The following is a 25,011-nucleotide window of genomic DNA, read 5'->3' on the forward strand; positions in this document are numbered from 1 at the left end:
GCATCTTCCTTGACCTTAGTTTGAAGACCATTTAGATGACCTGCGATGACACTAGCTCCGTCATAACACTGGGCAATCAATTTAGTTTTGTAGGAAAATTCACTCAAAACAGTCTGCAGCAAGCTGAATAAAGTAATCACCGTACGGTCCGAATTAACGTCATAAAATACAAAAATATAAAATACAAAAAGCGTACAACTAGCGCATCTTTGTGGGCAATATACTGAAGTAGCACCAAGCACTGTGATTTCTTTGTGATATCAGTTGTATCATGTACCTGAACTGAAAAGAAAGAGTTTTCTAAAATTTCTTCTTTCACAGGACCCCCAATTAAGGTATAGATTAACTCACATTGTATAGTTTTCGATTCTCCACTAAAAACTTTCTTTATAGAAGCATAATGCTGTTGCTGTTGCCTCATCATGGCCTCTAAATGCCATTTCCTGCTTAGAAAGTAATAAAAATGCATTGATTGGTAATAGCATGAAAAGTCTGTTAAGCCTCACATTCTCATTAAATTTTGTGATGTGTAGATGAGCATTTTATCTTAAAGTGTCAACAATTTGATTCTGATTCTTTTAAGTTCTTTAAATCCAACGGCATTTTTAATATGCTGCGAGGAATCTTCGCCCTTTTGGCAAGACCTGGTAGTATAGGACATATTTTCAAGTCCTGTGTGATTCCAGACTCCCTGTTTCACTCCAACAATAAGACAAGGCCAACAAATGTGTTTCTGCAAATAATGACTACCGCATAACCATGGATAACTACTATACAAAGATACCTGGAAATTTTGTGTGTGCATCTTTCCGGAGGCAGAACCAGTTATTTTATGATAAATCAAAATTGATTGGGGACGATTGCTTGATAAAATTTCCTTTTTATCTTCCTTCTTACATTTACAAAATGGAGTTTCCCTTAAAATACAAACTAAATCCACTGAGGGTTCCATGTAAAAACACGCCTTGGAGGGAACACTATTCTTTCACACTATAAGAAAAGATTTAAATACTATATATGAGTATGACTTGTTATGGTGGTTCCATGGAGCAGAAAGAGGTGAAAGAAGGTGCTGGGTGGAATGGGTCTATATACTATTTCAAAGATTAAATTAAACTTTAAAAATAAAGGTTATATTTCTCTTTAAATCACAAACTTAATAACTTTTCACAGGTACAATGACAATTTCAAGAATTGAAAAATCCAAGAATAGGGAATTTAACAATTTTTGGGCTTCACGCTTCTAGTTTACAAATTTATAATTTTGCAAATGTGGTATTATTTAGCCAGGGACAGAAATCTCCCAATTCAAGAGCACTTTGCTCCAAAGGTTACAAATCTATAGCCTTCCAGAGGCACCCCTCACTGTTACAGAAGTGTCAGAAAAGAGCTTGCATGCTCTCCAGCATTAATCAAGGAGACGGCGCTCCCAATTTCTTACCGCTTACTCAAGGCAAGATTTCAGGGTATTCTGATTGCCACTGATCACGTCCACAGGTAATGCATTGTATATCCGTGTCCCTAGACAACTTAGATTTCTTTGTCCAAGTAAAGTGTTCCGGCATGGTATACTTATTCCAGTTCTGTCTTACAGCCTAATGCAAATTTTTGACTTGTGTTCTTTGCAGAAGAGCTTTAAATTTTTATGCATGTATAGGGTCACTAACTGCACAAATAGCTGCCATATGTTAAGTACCATACTTTGGTGGAACAGTTCATATGTTGGAAACATCAGTGGCTTTTTGTACATGACTTTCAGTATGTAGTTCTGGCATGTATTTACCTGAGCCAAGTGTGAATCAAGTATTCCACCACAGCTGTTAATTCCATATTGCAGTTGCGATTGAACTAAGGCAAAGTATACAGACTTCAAGGCTTTTGTTGAAATAATATTTCTAATTCTGTAAAATATATAAATAAGTTTCTGAAGTTTATTGATCAAATTTGATGCATCAAAATTCCATTTCAGATAACTATCTATAATTATCCCTAGGTATGAAACATTTATTGATTTCTGTAAAGTATAACAGTTGCAGCTTTCAGTATTTTTGCAATTTGGTGTGTGGAGTTTTAGTGTTAGGTTGTCTGAGGGTTGCATTGTTTTATTATGTGAGAAGCAGAGGAATTTAGTTTTATTTTAATTTAAAGTAAGTAGATGGTTGTTCACCCATTTCTGAACTATGACTAGGGTTTCTTGAGCTCTTTTGAAGGTGTCCTCCCAAGTTTCACCTGTGACTGTGACTACCATGTCATCAGCATATGAGTTTATTTTTGCATTTCAGTTTGGCTCACACAGATCATTGATATATAACAGAAAAAGAATTGGTCCTAACACTGTTCCTTGGAGTACTCCGATTTTTACTTGAGTACTTTTACTTAGAGTATCTTTGATTCTTACCTTTTGTATTCTGTTAGAGAGAAAGCTTTCAATTAGATTTTGAAGAATTCCACGATTGCCTACTTTTCAAGTTTTCTAAGGAGTATATTGTGGTCTACAGTATCAAATGCTTTTGTTAAATCCAAAAATATAGAAAAAGTCCTTTTGGAGCTATCAATGATTTTATACAAATAATCGGTTAAGGAGAATATTGCATCTTGAGCACTAATTTTTGGTCTAGAACCAAACTGATTTGGAGACAATATGTTATACTTGATTTAATTAAGGAAAAATAAATAACCTCTGTCTTGTTACTATTTAAAAAATAGTGTATTAGTCTGCAACCAATTGGATGATTTTTGTAGCATCTCTAACCTTTTATCTCCCACGTTTGTTAACACCAGAATGGCAAACTTTCCGTATACCCATAAAGGCCGCAGGTGATCATTTTTGACCGCTGATGCTTACTGATATATATCTACCATCCAGGGTCTGGTAAACATATGAATGTTCAATAATTTTAAAATGACATAGTTAACCATTGGAATGTATTGTATACAGATCAATCCATTGTGTTAAATATTAATAATTGTTAATTTTCTTTCACTTCTAATAGGTCAGAAAGAAATATTTTGGCAGACTTGCTATTGAATGTCTTTGTGAAAACTAATGAGATGATAAACATAAGTCTCTATTTGTTTACATACCTATTCAAGTACTTGATAAGCAATTTATGCAAGTGATTACCTTACGCAATCATTTTTCGCAGACTGCTTTGTTGCATGAAGATCAAGTGTCAGAAGTTTTCTTCTGTTTACAATTGGAGTTCACTTGACATTGTCATACTTTATAACTGGCACATTAGACCTGAGGCTGAGGCTCAGGCTGAAGTGTAGGGAGTTTAATCAACCAGGATCTTGTCTTCACAAAATCAGATCTTAGTTCTTGTATTACTTGAAGAATATAATCATAATTAAAAATAGGAGAGGGTTTCCACCAATCAATACTTATTTATTGTATATATTAAACTACAGGACCGGTTTCGACCTCATATTCAAGGTCATCTTCAGCTGAACCATACATACATATTGATATAATGAAGCTTTGATTAAGATTGTGGTGTTAAAGGAATGCCATATGATGATGATGTACATTCAGTCACATACAAATGGGGCACGTCTTAGCGTGAACTGGCGTATATGTCATTCTGTACAATATTGCAACTGTATGTCTAAAATGTTGAAGGTCTTAAAACTAGTTTATAAAACACGTCTTTACCTAAACTAACTTATATATATGTACAAGATAAAAACAATATATAAAAACACTTCATGCATATGAACATTCGTTCTTGCTTGGTGGTCAATACATTGACTAACTTCCGTATTTAAGTCTTATTCACAGTTGTACACTTCAGCTGCTATTCTTGGAGTTTATAAAATTGCATGGATAAAAGTTTTGTCTTCCTGTGCGTATGTGAGATAAAACACTTTGAATTTTTAAAAAAGGTGCCAAATGTATGGATGAAATTCAAGTAAAATATGTTCAGCTCTGCTGTGTGTGTTGCTCTTTTATTAGAACCAATTCATGTTGTCTTTTGGCATCCGTAAATTTGGATGACATTGGTTTCAAAGTAGTGGCTCTTTTCCCATTTGTAGCTGTGCAATGATGTTATGTTTATCTGTGAAAGATAAGATTGAGTTATAAGTGATATTGTGTTGGAGGAATGTCTAAGGGTTATGTGTGTGAATTGGAATATGTACTTACTGTTGTTGGTGTAGCTGAGTTGTATTTGACATGCGAGCTTGTAGTGTACTACTTCGTGTTCTTCTTGGGCTTATACTAGCTGCTGTGAGGGGAAGGGAAGGAGGGGTAGGGAGAGATGTTGTTGTGGGGGTAGGGATGGAGGTGGGTGTGTTGTTTGGTGTTTTTCTGTTGCGTGTTGCGTTCTGTTTATCGATTAACTTAAGGTAAGGGTTTTTTAGGGCGGGGATAACTGTATTGAAGATGATGTTAGTTTTTTCTGTGATTTCATTTATATTGTAATTTGGATTGGTGTACTGATCTAGAGTGATGTAAAATTCTTCTGTTATGTTGAGCAGGGGGCCTTTGGGGTTTATGTTTAGGATTTGCATATCGTTATCGATGTTTGTAAAACTGTGTTTATAGTCTGCGACATGTTGTCCTATTGAGGAAAAATGATTGTGTTTCACTGCGTTTATGTGTTCGTTATATCGGGTTAGGAAGTTTCTACCGGTACGTCCGATATAGCTGGTCTCGCAGTTATTACATTTGATACGGTATACCCCTGAGTGGTTGTATTTGTTGTTGCTGTTGATTGTCCTAACATTGTGTATGATGTTGGTACTATTGTGTGTAGTTCTGAATGCTATTCTTAGGTTATGTTTTTAAAAAATATTAGTTATGGGGTATATGTGTGCATTATTGAAAGTGAACAGTGCATAATCTTTCTTGGGTTCATTTACTTTTGTTAGTTTGGTTTTGGGTTGGGATTTTATTTTGTGAATGATTTTGTTAACCATTTCTTTCTTGAATCCATTGTTTTTAGCTATGTCATGAATTAATTGTAATTCTTTGTTTAGATCTTCTTTTATTAACGGTATATTGAATGCTCTGTGTATCATGCTATAGTAGGCTGCTCTTTTGTGTATGTTGGGGTGAACGGAATCCATTTTAATTGTATTTGAGGTATGCGTGGGTTTTCTGTATATTCTGTAAGAAAGGTGGTCATCATGTCTAGTTGTCGTTATGTCCAGGTAGTTCAGTTTGTGATTGTTTTTGGATTCCATGGTAAATTTTATATGGGAATCTATTGTATTGAGTTTATCTAATATATCAGTTTCATTTGTGGACCTATTGTCGAGGATGATAAAGATATCATCAACAAATCTACACCAAAAAAATATATGGTCTATTTTGTTGATGAATGTGTGCTCTAAATAGTCTATGTAAATTTCGGCAATTATACCAGAAGCGGGAGATCCCATTGGTAAACCCTGTTGCTGATAGATAGTATCATGGAATTTAAAGTAGTTGTTACTAATGGCAAAATCAAGTAATTTAATGAACACTTCTATTTCCAAAGTGCTTAGATTGCTATGACTTTTTAGGTTAGATTCAATGATTTCTATTGTTCGTTTTGTGGGAATGTTCGGGTACATGTTTATTATGTCAAATGATGCGAGTTTGTGATATGGTTCAATCTTTAATCCTTTTGTCCTATTACAAAATTCTATTGAGTTCCGTACTGTTTTATTAGCTAAGAATACGTTGTGCTTTTTGAGAAATCGTTGAATAAATTGCGAAAGTTTATAGGTTGGGCTTGCTCTGTAGTTAATAATAGGTCTCATTGGAATATGTTCTTTGTGTATTTTGGGATAAGCTTTAGCAGTAGGTATTTGAGGATTCATTGCTATAAGTTTAGAGGATTCTACTTCTGTTAAAAGAAAGTGTGTGTTTTTTAATAAGGTTTTGAGGTTCCTTTGTATGTTATTGGTCGGGTCTTTACGTTTAATGAGAAAAGTGTTATCTTGAAAACATTCTTTGGTTTTCAATATGTATTGGTCTTTGTCGATAATAACTGTGGTATTGCCCTTATCGGCTTTCGTTATTAGTAGATTATTCTGTTTTATCTTATCTTTGAGTTTGTTTATGTGTACTTTATTGGTTGATTTATTATTTTGGGAGTTACTGTGAATTTTGTCAATATATTGTGGGAGCCTTTTTTTAATATCATATCTGACTTCGTCTCGTAGCTCATGTGGGATTTTCTGTATGGCGTTTTCTATTTCGGTGATAGTAGTTGTAATGTTCTGGAAAGTTGATGTGTTACCCCAATTGTGCTTGGGTCCCTTGCTCAAGATAACAGTTTCCATTTCGTTGAAAGACGTATTTGTGAGATTTTTTACGGGTGGGTGGAATTTGTGTTCAGTGATTTCATTAGGAAAGGTAGGAGAGTTCGTGTTCGGAGTTTCGGTTTTTGGGATTGGTTTGGATGGTTGTTTAAGTGCTTCTAACTTCTTATTTAGTGTATTCTGTTTTTTGGTGGCTAAGTTCCTGATTTTTTCTGTCGTGATCTGCTGAAAATCATCCCAATAGCTATGTGGTAACTCGTTTGATGCCTTAGCATCTAACACCTAAATTCCTGAGAAAATATAACAGTAAACACAGGCACACTAAACAAACTCATAATACGCAAAAAAGAACAAACAAAATCTGGCTGAAAGAAGATATAAGGTTTTTATACCGTAAAAAACAACATCTTAACAACGAACTATACCGAATACATTTAAAGGCATCTAACGAGTTACCACATAGCTATTGGGATGATTTTCAGCAGATCACGACAGAAAAAATCAGGAACTTAGCCACCAAAAAACAGAATACACTAAATAAGAAGTTAGAAGCACTTAAACAACCATCCAAACCAATCCCAAAAACCGAAACTCCGAACACGAACTCTCCTACCTTTCCCAATGAAATCACTGAACACAAATTCCACCCACCCGTAAAAAATCTCACAAATACGTCTTTCAACGAAATGGAAACTGTTATCTTGAGCAAGGGACCCAAGCACAATTATGGTAACACATCAACTTTCCAGAACATTACAACTACTATCACCGAAATAGAAAACGCCATACAGAAAATCCCACATGAGCTACGAGACGAAGTCAGATATGATATTAAAAAAAGGCTCCCACAATATATTGACAAAATTCACAGTAACTCCCAAAATAATAAATCAACCAATAAAGTACACATAAACAAACTCAAAGATAAGATAAAACAGAATAATCTACTAATAACGAAAGCCGATAAGGGCAATACCACAGTTATTATCGACAAAAACCAATACATATTGAAAACCAAAGAATGTTTTCAAGATAACACTTTCCTCTTCAAACGTAAAGACCCGACCAATAACATACAAAGGAACCTCAAAACCTTATTAAAAAACACACACTTTCTTTGAACAGAAGTAGAATCCTCTAAACTTATAGCAATGAATCCTCAAATACCTACTGCTAAAGCTTATCCCAAAATACACAAAGAACATATTCCAATGAGACCTATTATTAACTACAGAGCAAGCCCAACCTATAAACTTTCGCAATTTATTCAACGATTTCTCAAAAAGCACAACGTATTCTTAGCTAATAAAACAGTACGGAACTCAATAGAATTTTGTAATAGGACAAAAGGATTAAAGATTGAACCATATCACAAACTCGCATCATTTGACATAATAAACATGTACCCGAACATTCCCACAAAACAAACAATAGAAGTCATTGAATCTAACCTAAAAAGTCATAGCAATCTAAGCACTTTGGAAATAGAAGTGTTCATTAAATTACTTAATTTTGCCATTAGTAACAACTACTTTAAATTCCATGATACTATCTATCAGCAACAGGGTTTACCAATGGGATCTCCCGCTTCTGGTATAATTGCCGAAATTTACATAGACTATTTAGAGCACACATTCATCAACAAAATAGACCATATATTTTTTTGGTGTAGATTTGTTGATGATATCTTTATCATCCTCGACAATAGGTCCACAAATGAAACTGATATATTAGATAAACTCAATACAATAGATTCCCATATAAAATTTACCATGGAATCCAAAAACAATCACAAACTGAACTACCTGGACATAACGACAACTAGACATGATGACCACCTTTCTTACAGAATATACAGAAAACCCACGCATACCTCAAATACAATTAAAATGGATTCCGTTCACCCCAACATACACAAAAGAGCAGCCTACTATAGCATGATACACAGAGCATTCAATATACCGTTAATAAAAGAAGATCTAAACAAAGAATTACAATTAATTCATGACATAGCTAAAAACAATGGATTCAAGAAAGAAATGGTTAACAAAATCATTCACAAAATAAAATCCCAACCCAAAACCAAACTAACAAAAGTAAACGAACCCAAGAAAGATTATGCACTGTTCACTTTCAATAATGCACACATATACCCCATAACTAATATTTTTTAAAAACATAACCTAAGAATAGCATTCAGAACTACACACAATAGTACCAACATCATACACAATGTTAGGACAATCAACAGCAACAACAAATACAACCACTCAGGGGTATACCGTATCAAATGTAATAACTGCGAGACCAGCTATATCGGACGTACCGGTAGAAACTTCCTAACCCGATATAACGAACACATAAACGCAGTGAAACACAATCATTTTTCCTCAATAGGACAACATGTCGCAGACTATAAACACAGTTTTACAAACATCGATAACGATATGCAAATCCTAAACATAAACCCCAAAGGCCCCCTGCTCAACATAACAGAAGAATTTTACATCACTCTAGACCAGTACACCAATCCAAATTACAATATAAATGAAATCACAGAAAAAACTAACATCATCTTCAATACAGTTATCCCCGCCCTAAAAAACCCTTACCTTAAGTTAATCGATAAACAGAACGCAACACGCAACAGAAAAACACCAAACAACACACCCACCTCCATCCCTACCCCCACAACAACATCTCTCCCTACCCCTCCTTCCCTTCCCCTCACAGCAGCTAGTATAAGCCCAAGAAGAACACGAAGTAGTACACTACAAGCTCGCATGTCAAATACAACTCAGCTACACCAACAACAGTAAGTACATATTCCAATTCACACACATAACCCTTAGACATTCCTCCAACACAATATCACTTATAACTCAATCTTATCTTTCACAGATAAACATAACATCATTGCACAGCTACAAATGGGAAAAGAGCCACTACTTTGAAACCAATGTCATCCAAATTTACGGATGCCAAAAGACAACATGAATTGGTTCTAATAAAAGAGCAACACACACAGCAGAGCTGAACATATATTACTTGAATTTCATCCATACATTTGGCACCTTTTTTTAAAATTGAAAGTGTTTTATCTCACATACGCACAGGAAGACAAAACTTTTATCCATGCAATTTTACAAACTCCAAGAATAGCAGCTGAAGTGTACAACTGTGAATAAGACTTAAATACGGAAGTTAGTCAATGTATTGACCACCAAGCAAGAACGAATGTTCATATGCATGAAGTGTTTTTATATATTGTTTTTATCTTGTACATATATATAAGTTAGTTTAGGTAAAGATGTGTTTTATAAACTAGTTTTAAGACCTTCAACATTTTAGACATACAGTTGCAATATTGTACAGAATGACATATACACCAGTTCACGCTAAGACGTGCCCCATTTGTATGTGACTGAATGTACATCATCATCATATGGCATTCCTTTAACACCACAATCTTAATCAAAGCTTCATTATATCAATATGTATGTATGGTTCAGCTGAAGATGACCTTGAATATGAGGTCGAAACCGGTCCTGTAGTTTAATATATACAATAAATAAGTATTGATTGGTGGAAACCCTCTCCTATTTTTAATTGTGCAATTGTCAATACGGAAATGAAGATTATAGATTCTCTGTCCTATAATTTTCTTGTCGACTGTCCATGAATTTATTGCTGCTGGATCAAGTACATTGTAAAATACCTTCGGCATCCAGTCCTGTTGGTGTATATGTGCGCCACTTGATCAACTACATCCACTACTAGGGAGCTTCTTGTTTTTATTCACTGACTTGAATGCTTGGGTGTAGAGTGTTTAGCAGAAGCACATTCTTGTTCACTTTTCTGTGATATACTGCGAGAGTAGTGTGATCTTCCTTATGAAGTATGACAGTCTCGTACAGATCCATGCGTGATACTTTTATTGACTCCAGGATTTCCTTACTCACTTGATTGACTGTTCCAACAATACTAGTTTTCTTCTCTTTCAGTCTCTTGGCCAACTTTAACGATGTAAAGAAGTTATCAGTGGTCACGTTATGTCCTTTTATGAGGTATGAATCGATAAGTTTCATTACAACATTTTGAGCCGGTGACTTGTTGGCTCATTCATCTTTTCCACGATAAGGAAACCCAATTCATACTTAGAATCAACATCTACGAAGAGCCAGAATTTTATGCCAATTTTATGCCAAATTTATCTGGCTTATTGGCCTTGTACTGCATGAACCTGTACTGAGCTTTGCTGGAGAAGAGTTCTTCATAGCTGTGATATTTGCTCCTGGTTTTTCCACTACTGTTGATAACAGTCCAAATTTGTTCCATCCGTACCACCTAACTGATGCCCTTGTGCAAATGAAGGAGGTATAGCAGTTCATCAGATCTCCCAACTCAACCCCTTCCTCTTCGAACACGTTGACTATTGCTGAGGGATCGTCCTCTGCTGGAAAATTGATCACAGTTAGTTGAAGGAGTAACTGCACCTATTGTAGAAATAAAGTCCACTGTGTACATATTTTCATGAGCCGAATCACTATCATTATCTGACCACACTGTTGAAGTATAAAATCCTCATTGTCACTCATTGTGTTTATTTGTGATAATGTATCTTCAGCACCTGATTCATCTTCTCATAGCTTTTCAAGTTCTGTTAATAATTGAACAGGGGTAAATTTTTGCTGCTGAGCCATTATTATGCCCTATACTACACAAGAGATAGGCACTAACTCTTCCATTCGCGATCATTGCTAGAGGATTATATTTAGTTACAACATGCGCTCCTACAGCACCACTTGTAAATGTATCACAGGAAGCAAGCAGTGAGCAGAAATAAGCTCTCCCTATCAAGGAAGTGAAGTGGTCAAAATGACTGCTTATGACCTTCCTAGGTATAACGGACAATTTTGGTGTTCCGTTATCATCTACTGATATCATTTTTTGTGTGAATGTGCATAACCCTAAAAGATTAAAAGTCACAAAATCACAACCTTTTGAGTAAAAACATATAAGCTTGGAATTACCTTGAAATTGGGTAATGATCAAAATGACTGTTTTGGCCGTTCTACCGTTAAGTCCTTACCACTTGTTATGATAGTGATATCATCTGCGTAGAGTACTGAACTGCAAGGTAAATGAATTACAATATCATTTATATACACGAGGAAGAAAAAAGGTCCTATAACAGAACCCTGATCTAGGCCTGTTTCTACATTGAGTGCTGCAGATTTTTTGGTTTTCAACTTGTACAATTTGATGTCTATCGTTAAGATACGATGTGATTAACAATAACTCTGCATCTTTAACACCATAATAGTCGAGCTTTCTTAATAGTATATCATGTGGTGCAGAATCAAGAGCATTACTGAGGTCTAATAATTTAGCACATATTATGTGGTGAGACTCAAAACCCTGTATTACCTCAGTCACAACAGTTTCTACAGCTTTAATGGTGGATTTACCAGTTCTGAAACCAAACTGTATGGTATGTAATAAATTGTACTTTTCAAAGTATGGTGATAACTGCTCCTTTATACAATGCTCTGTTATTTTAGATATAATTGGAACAATTGAAATGGGTCAATAGTTGCCTGGTTCCAGCCTATTGCTATTCCTAAAGACAGGTATTGTAACTGCAAATTTCAAACAATCTGGAAAAATTCCTACAGTCAGTTGATCAGCTGAATTAAAGGAACTAATATTATGTCAATAATTTGTTTCAGAATATAGTTACTTTGAGCCATAATCATTTTCACAATTTGAGGAATTTAATTCTGATACTATTTTAAAGACTTTTTCAGGTTTTATCTCTTGCCACCTAAGTGGAGGTCTGTACAGTAAGTTTCAGGAATTCCATTATTTGTTAACATGCTATTGAACATTGTTTCATTATCTTGAGAGCCATTACTGTGGTTCATATATTTAACACTATTTACAAAATACTCATTCAATACGTTAAGTTCTATTGGCACTGATCTTCCTAACAATTTCATGATTAGATGATATAAATTTTATAACTAACCAAGCTGCCTTACATTTTTTTGAGTTGTCAATAAAATAATAATTAGCTGCTTTTTTGTTTCTTTGATTTCTTCATGATAACACTTTTTAATAAAGACATCACTTTCTTTATATCTGAAGATTATCATTAGTTTCCTAATAGTTGCAAGGCCTTTCTGTTTACCTTAATATTTACCTGATGTGTCAATAATATTATTATCTTTGTTGTTCTAGGACAACATACTTTCATAGAGGACCCTAACACTGCAAAAAAAAAAAATTCAGTTGCTTCTGAAAAGTTACTGGAGTTTGATATCATGTTTTCAAAATTGATGTACAGCAATTCACTTCCCATCTTAAAAATATGATTATCTCCCAACATCCTAAAGTGTTTAAATTGTCTGTGGTTACCATGTTTCCAGGACATTTTTGAATTTTAACAACAGTGATCAGACAAAATGTCTCTAATGTAATAGATTTTATATATCCAATATCTTTCCAAGCACTCAATCAAATTATCCCATTAGTTCATAAAGATGTTAATGTCAGAATCAGGTGTTTGATATAGAGAATTATTATCAGTTTAATATGAGTAAATATCACCCCAGCTCCTTCAAATAGTTTTTCTACATAGAACTGATATAAATTGAAAACATGTATTTCATGTTGGTATTTATTTTTGTATATATATCAACTCCCCCATTTAAAATTCTACTTCTACAGAAATGTGTATTTACCTCATATCCTGGTTCCTACCTGGCTTGCTGGAAGGAGATGATGATGATGATGACCTCGTATCCTGGAGGAATATAAAAGTTGACTTTTTCCTTTACAAGCCAATGTTAATTTACACACAGAAAATCAACAGAGAATGAATTCAGGAATATTTCTATTTCACTTAGCTTATTTCTGATGGATTGTAAGTTGACATGGAAAACAATAAGTTCTGTATTTATTTAATAATGTTTTCTAGCAATCTTAACTGTTCATGGAGATTGGTCCACTGAAAGCTTTTGTCTGGTATTAAGATCTGTACTGTTTCCTAATGTTACATTTACCTCATAATTTGTGACTCCCTTTTGAACCTGGATCCTTGTGCTTAAATCTTGATTTCCTGCAAGTTTCCCTGTGTATGCCACTTCAATGGTATAGGTTTACTGATATTAAATTTATCCTGCAAATTATTTCTAATAATGTTAACAATTGGCATACTTAGAATGTCTTATGTTTCAGCATGCAATTTTACTAATGTTTTCTGCCATCCCTCGTCCCTGACTGTCCGCATACAGATGGGTTTTCGGCGATCTTGTTCGTAAATTAGTTTTATTCTTCTGCGGGTTTTCTCAAATGCATTTTAACTTATTGTTTGGAGCACTTACAGTTGGGTCATCTGGATCTTGTTGCAGTAAATGGAACTTATTTTGAAACTGACAAGAGTTTATATCTGATTTTGAAGTGTTCCTCTTTTCTCTCATCTGTTTATCATTAGGCCTAAAATGTCAGTTCACCATCTGAGTCTAAGGCATTTCTTCCTCACCATCCATGTTTATCTCTGTTTTCCAGGTTCTTGATTCTGTCTTTCAAGCATTCATTTTCAGTTTTCAGAGTAGCTAAATCTTCTTGTAGAACACCTAAAATTTTAAATATTGTCTTGTAATTGTCCCTTTCTTCTTGTCTTGCTTTGCCAAGTGTATCAGTTTGTTTACATTGAGGACACAGCCACTCACTTACTTGGATATTGGTCCTATTTACAATATTAGCACAATGAACATGGTACCACATTTCTTACACAGAATACCACATTTTTCTTAGCACCTTAATCAACTTTCTGCTAGAGATACCGCAGACTCACACATAGTAGTAGCCACAATTAGAAGACCAAGTGTCATGGTTAATGGAAGGAAACAAAGATCTGCAGGAAATGGGATGCACAGAAAGAGAATTAAAAGACTGGACATCTTTCTGGAGGATCCTTAAACAAATGAGCTTCCAAGACAAACAACCAAGAAGGAAGACAAGTACCCTCTGGACAAAGGAGAGGAGGAAATGATACAGCCAGAGGATGCGCAATTACCTACTGGGCAAACATCAAAACATCAAAACCCACCCGAAACACATAATTTAGTTAAATTATAAATGAGGATATGTCTACACATTTTATGTGTTAATACATTTTGTTTTTCATACTTTTTCAGGCAGATCCACACATTGTTGAAGCTATGACTCCCGAAGGGCTGGTGAAAGGACATGCATACAGCATCACAATGGTTAAAAGTTTTAACGACACAAATGGAAGTACTGGAAAAGTGCACCTCATTAGATTAAGAAATCCCTGGGGAAACAAAGTGGAATGGAATGGACCCTGGAGTGATACGTACGTTCAACCATAATTTGTTTTAAAGTATCAAAAATAAGAATGTAAACCCACTTAACCCATTCGCCTCACATTTAAATACCATAGGAGTTCACTAAAAAATCACATTTAAATAATGCTCTACGACCGTCGTCATCACACTATTATTTAGAAAATCATACAAAACCAACCAGTATATATTCCTTTCTGAAAATTTGCATGCATGATAACGAAGTAATAAACTTACCAATGCCGCTATTTTAGTACGTCTGCTGGGTGTGGTACACCTCAAAACATTCCTCTAAGTGAAGAGCTACGCCACACTTTTTGCACTGCCAGCAACTTTCGCTTCTTTTACCTCGGCTGTAGCACACAACACACCTTCTTGTGACTTTTGATTTCTTCTCTGTAGGGGGAATACGCATGGGAAAGTGGGCCCATGATTTAGCTTGTAATCTGGTTGGGGTGGTGCTCGCTGAAGGTCGACCTTGAACCGAGTACTCCGGTAACTGAACAGTCTCTAGTAGCTGCTGTGCAATGCTAGTTCAGAAGTCCATGTAGCTCGTCTTTCTGTTAGTAGCAATCTTGTGATACATAGTGAAGGAATTGAAAATACACATATCTAGGAAGTAAGAGAATATTTTCCTTTACCCTTTCACTGTGCGTCGCATGACAGGGAAAAGAGCTGTAACCTGATCATGAAGGTCAACACCACCCATCCTCTTCTGATATTCAAGGCCACACTTGGGCTTTATCACTTCTTCCCTCAGGGTTTGTCCTCTCTTTCGTCTGAGTTTGCCTGTCCCTGTCATGTCAGCTGATTTGTGTTTAGTGCTGAGAAAGCAAACATCCTTGTTATCTTTCCACTTCACACACAACATACTGTTGGCAGCCCACGTCTCATACTCTCCACGTTTTAGTTTCGTCTTACTGATATCACGAGGCATGTCTTTTCGGTTCTGTCTAACAGTTCCAATTACATTCATCTGCTTGTCGTGTAGCCTTTTGAATAAATCTGGGGAAGAGTACCAGTTATCTAAAAACAATGTATGTCCTTGGCCTAACAAGGGTTCACACATGTTGAGCACAACATTTGTACTTGCTGGCAGACTTGGATCTGTTACATCATCACCTACATAAATTTTGAAAGACAGACAGTAGCCAGAACTTGATTCACAAATTTTGTACATTTTTATTCCAAACCTAGAACGTTTAGACCTATTACACTGGACATATGAAAGGCGGCCTCTGAATTTCATTAGATTTTCATCTAGAGCAAAAGTCTTGTGAAGGTAAATATAATTATGAAAATTTGGAGGAGAAATGTTGTATTATAGGCCTAATCTTTCTTAGTTTGTCACTACTATCGACTTGTTCATCGTCAACAAAATGTAAAAATCTTCCCCTGCTCATGGTTTCATGAAAAATAGGAGTGTTTATACACCTGTTTTTACTCCAGTATAACTGTATTCTTGACTTTCGCATTTGTGACATTAGTATAACTAACACAAAATATGCCCTAATTTCGTCCGGTGTAGTCTCAAACCATTTGTCATCGTCTTTCAACTTTTTTCTGTCAGGATTGCTCAACTGTTTTGCTGCATATGAATTTGTCTTGACGGATATTTTGTCAAACAAAGGGTTCATGTATTCACACAAAAAACCGAGAGTTCAGATAGTGGCTGCGTTTCAACCTTTTTCAATAAGTTTTCACTAACACCACTATATTCACTAAACTTATGCATAACAGGTTTATTGTCACTTTTTGTCCAGTTCCAGTCAGTCAAGTTAGTCTGTGCCAAGGTACGAGCTCATTTCGAAAGACTCGGCACACCGTTGTTATTTGCATCACTTTCTGTGTCATCAGAACTATTATACGCATCGCTAGTACTCGAACTAAGTACTTCAGGGTCTATTTCGTTGTCACAAACATCACTGCCTTCAATATCACTCTCTAAAACACTATCTATTAGCTTCCGTATTCCTTCTTCATAACCACCAGCACATCTGCTTGACGCCATGATGGCAACTGGCAAGAGCGAAATTATATGAAAAAAGATTCTCTTATCTCTTGTTCCGGAAGTGTGTGAGAACCTGGTGAAAGAGAAAAAAATGAAGCCACATGTGTAAACTTCAGCTCAGAATGCATACAAGTGGCGTCTGTGGGTTAGTGACTGAACTACATGGATTGATGTACAGCTGTGCGTTGCCGCGAGCAGAGCTCGTCATTTGATTCTTATGCCACGAATAACTATGACGAGCTAGGGTCATCAAATGATGCAATTGGGTTAATGTATTTAGCTCTTTAAATATTATATCTTGGTATTTTATATAGTGTGTGGGTTGCTATATTAAAATGGCAAAATTTCAGGACATGTAACAAAACAGTTTTAAGAAAAATGTGAAAAAAAAGTATGTAAATGTAACCGAATCTCCAGAAATTCAAAACAAAATAACTTTTTCTCTCATACTTAAATTCTTAATCAATTTTTATTATTAATTATTATTGTTGTTGGACATGAAAGTACACGTGAACTTCGCAGCTACAATATAGCTCAATTAAGCGGGTTTATATTGTGAAGGTATTTACCGAAACAAGTTTGTATGGTTATTTTAAGCTCCATTTCATGGTAGATGTGTTTGTTTACAATTGGAACATCAGAATATTGAGTGAAATATTGAAAAGTTTGTGATGAAATAATCTTGTTGTAAGCAGCCATCTTGCCAAAGATCAAAATCACGTAGAAGTAGCACTGCAGTGGATAGATGATCGTTTTCTAGTGTAAACGCTCCCAGCCCTCACTCAGGACACCATTCCATCGGTTCAAGTCACGGCCAACTAGACTTCCTCATTGGCATGATGGCAGAAGCAGAGATTCAGGATGATACAGTGGAGCTGCCTGGAGTATCAAGGGAAAGCATCCACAATGGCCAAAATGGTAGGAGTATTGACCTAAATCTGATTGATGATATCAGTCGGCAGCTAACAGAGAATCAATATGAAGAAAAGGTGCATCTCGAGACTGCAAGATCATTGTTGAAGAGACCGGGCGAGTTGGCCGTACGCGTAGAGGCGCGCGGCTGTGAGCTTGCATCCGGGAGATAGTAGGTTCGAATCCCACTATCAGCAGCCCTGAAGATGATTTTCCATGGTTTCCCATTTTCACACCAGGCAAATGCTGGGGCTGTATCTTAATTAAGGCCATGGATGCTTCCTTCCAACTCCTAGGCCTTTCCTATCCCATCATCGCCATAAGACCTATCTGTGTCGGAGCGACGTACAGCCCCTAGCAAAAAAAAAAAAAAAAAAAAAAATTGATGAAGAGCATCATGGCTATTCCTCTTAAGAATCTAAAAATTGAAATAAAAAATGGCCTCATGAAGTTGGAAGAAGCTTTAGAGGCTGGAGCAACATGCAGGATGTCGTGGAAGAAATCTACAGAAGAACGAAAGCAGGGATCAACTACCACGAAGAACAAGAAATTGTCCAGGACATCACCAGTGGCAAATGACTTGGAGGAAGACTAAGGAAAATGGGGAACGTTTCTATCCAAGAAGAAGAGTGAGGATGGGAAGCACGAAGATATTCCAACTAAACAGGCCAGTAACGATCTTGAAAGTACAGCATTCAGTGAGAGTGGAATAGACCTCATCCTAAATCAAGGAGTCGTTCAGAAGCCGTAATCATCAAACCAATGAACGGTAAGACTTTCGCTGATGTTTTGAAAGATATCAGGAACAGGGTGAAGCCGGAAGACAGTGGAGCAGGCGTCCGATCTGTCCGCAAAACAAGAGCTGGGGCTGTTCTTCTTGAATTCAATAAAACAACAAAGATTGAAAACAGGGAGATATTAAGTAAATCTCTGAGAGATGCCCTCGGACGAGATGGCGATGTAAAGGCTTTAATCCCCTGAACTACACTGGAGATTCGAGAAACGGATGGCGTCACTACCGCTGCAGATGTGGAGGAAGCTGTAAGAAAAGATACCGGTAATCCCCATGGAGAGCTGAAAATGTCGGTCACAAAACCAAACAGCTGGGGACAGAAACTTGCCATCTTCGAAACTAAAAGATGAGGATGCTCAGAAACTGCTGGAATCAGGAAGAAATAAGATAGGATGGCTATACTGCAGAGTATGTGCTAGAACCATGTTACCTCACTGCTTTCGATGCCTATCATATGGACACCTGTAAGAAACTGCATAGGCCCTGACAGAAGTAAGCTCTGTTTTAAATGTGGAGAATCTGGTCACAAGGCAGTAGACTGTGAAAAGAATAATCCGCGATGCATGCTTTGTACAGACAAGGGTGTCAATGAAGCTAAACAAAATCATGTTCCTGGATTGGGTGCATGCACAATATTTTGTGAAGCTCTTGAAAAAGCCAAAAATCACAGTAAATGATGTGAATCCTTCAAGCAAACATGCATAGGAATCAAACAGCTAACGACCTTATGACACAGCTGATTTATGGGATGGAAGCAGACATTGTTATTATTAGCAAAGCATATCAAGAGAGGGATCATGCAGAGTGGTTTGCGAATAACCTTGGAACAGCTGCAATTTGGATACCAGATCTAGGAAAAGTTTCAGTAACAGGGCATGGATGCAAAGATGGTTTTGTTTGGGTGCAGACTGGGGGAATCACTATTGTAAGCTGTTATTTTATGCCAAATAAATTGTTTCCAACTTTCAGGTGAAACTTGATGGCCTTGAGGATGCATTACGCGGAATGGAAAACAGACTAGTGATCGGTGGTGATTTAAATGCTCAAGCGTTGGAATGGGGCATGCCACAAACTGACTCCAGAGGACGGTGTATAATGGAGATGGCAGCCAGAATGGGTTTGGTGGTCAACAACATTGGAAATGTGCCAACATTTCGATGGCCAGGATGCCAGGGAACAATACTGGATGTAACTTTCTCATCAGAGGATATCGCGTTTAGGATTACTGAATAGCAAGTGATCAAGAACTATATGGGGAGTGATCATCAGTATATTATCATCTTTCAACTGCTCCAGGAATCTCCTCGAGTAAGAAACATCTTGCGCAGGCCAGCACGGTGGAACATAGCCGGTATCAACAAGGGAAAGTTTATTGATGTAATACAGAATGGAATGGAGAACATAATAGAAAAATGTTTTGGTCGTAGAGGGAAAGAAGCAGCTGGTGTATGTATTGAACTCACCATGCAGCTAATCCACCAAGCATGCAATGTCTCAATGTCCCGAAGGAGACCGTGAAACAGCATGCGCCCAGCGTACTGGTGGACCAAAGAGATTGCTGAACTGAGAAGGAATTGTCCGCGACTTCGATGCAGGGCTCAGAGGATGAGAGGTAGTCCAGAGAATATCTGTCACAGCGGAGTACAAGTCAGCGAAGAAGGAACTCCATAACGCAGTTATAAAGAGTAAAGCCAATAAATGGTGGGCATTGGCTAAAGAAGTAGAAGATGATCCATGGGGACTAGGTTATAAGATTGTAATGAAGAAACTTGGGACATTTTCAACCCTGAGTATGGATCCACAAACTATTAAACAAATTGTGGATTCACTATTCCCAGACCATCCAGAGAGGCTTAACTGTGACAATGAAAAAGAACTGGATGATATACCCCTTGTTGTGTGAGATCAGTTATTGTAACCTCTTTGATTCTTGTTACTCCTTAGATTTGTTTTCGAGGTCTTTAAAATAAGCAAAGAAATGCATTTCAAGAGAGTAGATTGTGATCTTTTGTTGTTTCACAAAGAAAACTACGAAATCATTGTATGCTGCCAAATCAAAATAAATACATATTGATATTGTAAGTGTTAAAGAGTGTTTAGAAGCAAGAATAAAGGTAGTTTTTTCCCACAATTTGGCGACTGCAACTGGACAAGGCTTAAAATTGCAATGGATAAGGTAACAGAAGTTTGTGTGGTTCATCGACGTGCATATATGCAAATTTACAATAAGATAGTCAACAACTTAGAGAGTGAAGAAACAGATCCTGTTGTCATTGAAGCAAATTTTAACTTACTGAAGGAGAAACATGAAGAACTATGGGCACTGGACCACCAGATATTCGATTTGATGTTGGAGCAAGATATGGATGAGGATGACCTAGAGAAGGAGGTATGATGATATAATTTGTAAATTTAATAGCCTGCAGATGAAGGTAGCTGCTATGTTAAAAAGAGAACAGCAGAATACTATTAGTGAAAGTGCCCCAAGTGTTGTCTCATTTACTCAAAGAAAGTATAGGCTTCCACTTCTAGAACTTAAAAAATTCAGTGGTGAACCGATGGACTGGTGACAGTTTTGGGCCCAGTTTGGAAAAATTGATGAAGATACCAGTTTAGATCCTTTGGATAAGTTCCAGTATCTTATTCAAGTCACTACTGAAGGGTCTCGTGCCAGAGAAGTGGTCAGTAGTTATCCCGCTACTTCTAAGAACTACCCTAAGTCTATTGAAGCATTAAAGTCCCGTTTTGGGAGAAAGGATGTACTAGTTGAAGTATATGTTAGAGAGTTGCTTAGGTTCGTATTGCAGGCTAGTAACCCATCCTCTGGCATGACCTTATGCTCATTATATGACCGGCTTGAAAGTTACTTTAGGTCTCTGGAAACTTTAAAGGTTACCACGGATAGGTGTGAAGCAATGCTCTTTCCTCTCATGGAGTCTTGTTTGCCTGAAGAACTTCTATGGCAACGATCTCTAGCTTCACATCAACGAGAGGCTAACACACAGGGTGAGGAATCCAGAAAGGCTCGGCTGAAACAACTCTTGGACTTTTTAAGACCTGAGGTCGAAAGTGAACAGAGAATTTCTATGGCAATGGCTGGTTTCGGTCTCAGGGATGCGGATAAATCTAGAGCGAAAGTCACAAATCCTACAGCAAAAGGTGCTGTGAGGCAATCCACATTTGTTTCAAATGATATTCCCACTGCTTCAGGGCTGCTCACCGCCTCTAAAGAGAAGAGGAAATGCATCTTTTGTTCTTCTGGTCTCAGTTCTCAAGATTGTATTAAAGTTCAGGACTTGTCTTTATTAGAAAGACGACAAGTGGTGGATAAAAATAGGGCATGTTTCTGCTGTCTGCAAGTTGGGCACCCAGTTACGAGATGTAAAAATTTTCCCAAGTGTGTCATTTGTGGAATGGGGCATTTTGCATTAAATGTGTGGACAGATTCAGAAAGAGCGATGTGGCAAAGGGGATGAAGTTACTCGGCCAGTGATCCAAAATAAAATAATAATAATAATAATAATACTGTTATTAAGGACGAGGCCCTCGCAGCTGTAGCAAATCATTGCAATGTTCTAATGCAAACACGTGTAGTTTATGTCAGAAGTACCGGTAATGATCGAATGCGTAAGGCGAGACTTTTGATTGACTCAGCATCTCATTGCTCATATATATTGGCCAGCACCTGCTGCTGAAATGGGGTCTCAGGAATTAATTCAGCATTCACTTTTTGGAGGAGCTACCACGGAAGTGGTGCAACACAATTTTTTCACATTTTACCTTTCTAAATTGGACAAATCATACCAATGCCATTCTGATGTGCTTGTACAATGGAAGATCTGCGGACGAATCGCTCCTGTTTTAGATGGCCCTTGGATACAGGAACTTGCTTTGCAAAATATGAAGTTAAGTGATGTTGGCTCTTCGGCAGATATTGAGATTTTAGTTGGAGCTGATTTTGCTGGCAAACTTTGGACTGGTAGACGGGTACAACTGAGTTCAGGACTAGCAGCAATGGAGACAATTCTTGGCTAGACATTGACAGGGAAATTTCCTGATATCACACCCAGTAATGAGAACCTAGCCATGGTGGTATCAAGTGTGTTGACCAAAGAAGCCTCCATCACAGATTTGTGGACTCTAGATACTTTAGGGATTAGTGATCCATCGGAGAAACTGAGCAGGTTTGAGATTGAGTCTACTGCACAGCAACATTTCCTTGATACAGTATCAGTCAATAAAGAAGAGCATTTTGAAATTCACCGCTCATGGGTTGACAACCATCCTCCACTGCCTGCCTGATAATTATCACTGAAGAGACTGCATTCCACTGTTAAGAAATTGAAGACTGAAGGTTACTATGATGCTTATCAGAAAGTACTAGATGATTGGCTGAGGGAAGGGGTGATAGAAGACGTGCCTCCTCAGGAAATGGATGTTCATTGCCACTATTTGCCTCATCGTCGGCGTTGTGAAACCTGGATCAACAACACCAGTGCGCTCCGTGTTCGATGCCTCGTCTAAAGAAAATAAACAGCCCAGCCTCAATCAATGTCTTGAGAAAGACCCTAATTTAATTGAGAAAATACCTTCTGTGTTGGCACATTTCTGACTGAAGAAGGTGGAAGAAGAGCTTTCCTTCCAATCAGCATTAGCGAGAGAGACAGGAATTTTTTGAGATTCTTGTGGTTAGACAGAAATGGAAATATCGACAGACATTGTCTTGTTATTTTTGGAGTCTCTCCAAGTCCTTTTCTATTAGAATCATGCATCAAACTTCACCTTGAAAATACATTAATATTGTGTGAGGAAGGGAAGTCACCATGGCCCAAGTCATCTGTGGAGATTCTTACCCATAGCTTCTATGTTGATAATTGCCTTGCCAGTTTGGACAACGAAGAACAAGTTAAACGGCTAATTGGTGTAGCTTCAGGTGTCATGAGGGAACGGCAATTTTTTCTTCGAGGGCGGGAATCGACCGTAAGTAATGACATTTCCGGACCTACCAATGTGTTAGGACTCTTATGGAACAAGTTCAACGATTCCCTGAAATCAACATAGATAACCTTCTTTCAATTAGCTTCAAGAAAATAACAAAGAAAGTTATTTTGAGTGCTGCTTATAGAATTTTTGATACGGTGGGTGTCACATGTAGTGTAGCATTATTACCAAAATTGTTGCTTCAACAGACTTGGAGGGAAGGTTTGACATGGGATGAAGAAGTCAATGAAGAGATCAAAATGAAAATCTTGAGTTGGCTTGAAGAAGTTCTTCTAACTCAAGTTAAGATTCCTCATTGGTTGTCTAATTGGAACAGCCCAAGCAATTCCTGGACACTTCATATTTTTTCAGATGCCTGTCAGTCATCATATGCAGCGGCTGTATTCCTGCGTGTTGAGCAAGAGGGTCAAGTGAGTGTTCACTTGGTGGCTGCCAAGTCAAGAGTTGCACCAACTGGAAAATCAGGCAAGGGATTGACCATTCCCAGGTTAGAACTTTTAGCAGCTTTAATAGCAACGAGTTTATATGCATCGATTGTAAAGGATTATTGTATTCCTGATATTAAGGCAATTTTTTAGACAGATGCTTCAAATGTTCTCGCTTGGATTCAGTGAAGTGAAGCATGGGATGCTTTTGTCATGAACCAGATTAAAGAGATTCAGGAACTGTCAGTTGGTTGTGGACGGCGACATGTTCCTGGAAAAGAAAACCCATCAGAACTTTCATAACGTGGATGTTCTTTGAAGAAGTTGATACAATACCGTTGTGGGAGGGCCCTTGTTGGTTGAGAGAAAAATCCAGACTGCTGGCCACAAACTGACTTTTCTTATAATGAGGAAGAGATAAATTCAGAGAGAAGGAAGAATGTCATTTCATTGATATCAAGTAATTCAGAAGACATCAGTAAAGACTGGTATTACCGACACTTTTCTCAGTAGAAGAAAATTGTAAGGATGGTAGGCTGGATGTTGTGCTTTCTGACCAACTGTCGTATTGGCAAAGCTCAATGCATACATCATAACCTGACAAGTGAGGAATTTGTCACGCCTGAAAGGAGGATTTTACGGTGGGTACAGGAGGAAGTGTTCATAGATGTTTTCAATTCCAAACTAAAGAGCTTACTTCCATTTGTTGACAAACAGGGATTGATTCGTTTGATGACCAAGATATCTAACCGGGATGATGTCAGGGACTTTCGTCATCCCATTGTGCTCCCAAAAGCTGATCACCCAGTCATTCAGCAACTGATTATGGACACCCATCTTAGCATCTGTCATGCTGGTACGCAGATGATTTTGTCAATTCTGAGCCAACAGTATTGGATTCTAGGAGGTAGACAAACAATTAGACCTGTTATTAACTCCTGCATGATTTGTAAACGTCACAGCTCAAAGAGGTTGGCAGCTCATCCTTCACCATTACCTGAGAGTAGAGTGCATGATGCAAGAATTTTTGAAGTTACTGGAGTTGATTTTGCTGGTCCTCTCTACATCAAGGCTGATGATGGAACCTCGAAGAATGCGTGGGTTTGCTTATTCACTTGCGGTGTTTACCTTGTGGTTTGATTGGACCTGGTGTCTTCGTTATCCACAGACAGCTTTCTACAAGCTTTCAGGCATTTCTGCAGCAAACAAGGAAGACCTGTCATTGTCTACAGTGACCAGGGAACA

The 25,011-nt window shown here is 37.3% G+C and overlaps 1 protein-coding gene across 1 annotated transcript in view; it reads left to right on the plus strand.

Moving 5' to 3' along the window:
• LOC136877477 (calpain-B) overlaps positions 1-25,011 on the plus strand; it is a 287,052-nt gene that overhangs the window by 171,540 nt on the left and 90,501 nt on the right. Inside the window, exon 7 of the mRNA XM_067151555.2 lies at positions 14,457-14,635. Within this exon, the coding sequence (XP_067007656.2) occupies positions 14,457-14,635 (179 nt within the window). The remainder of the gene's footprint in view (positions 1-14,456; positions 14,636-25,011) is intronic.

Source organism: Anabrus simplex, chromosome 7 (assembly GCF_040414725.1).
Source record: "Anabrus simplex isolate iqAnaSimp1 chromosome 7, ASM4041472v1, whole genome shotgun sequence".
NCBI classification, from domain to species: domain Eukaryota; kingdom Metazoa; phylum Arthropoda; class Insecta; order Orthoptera; family Tettigoniidae; genus Anabrus; species Anabrus simplex.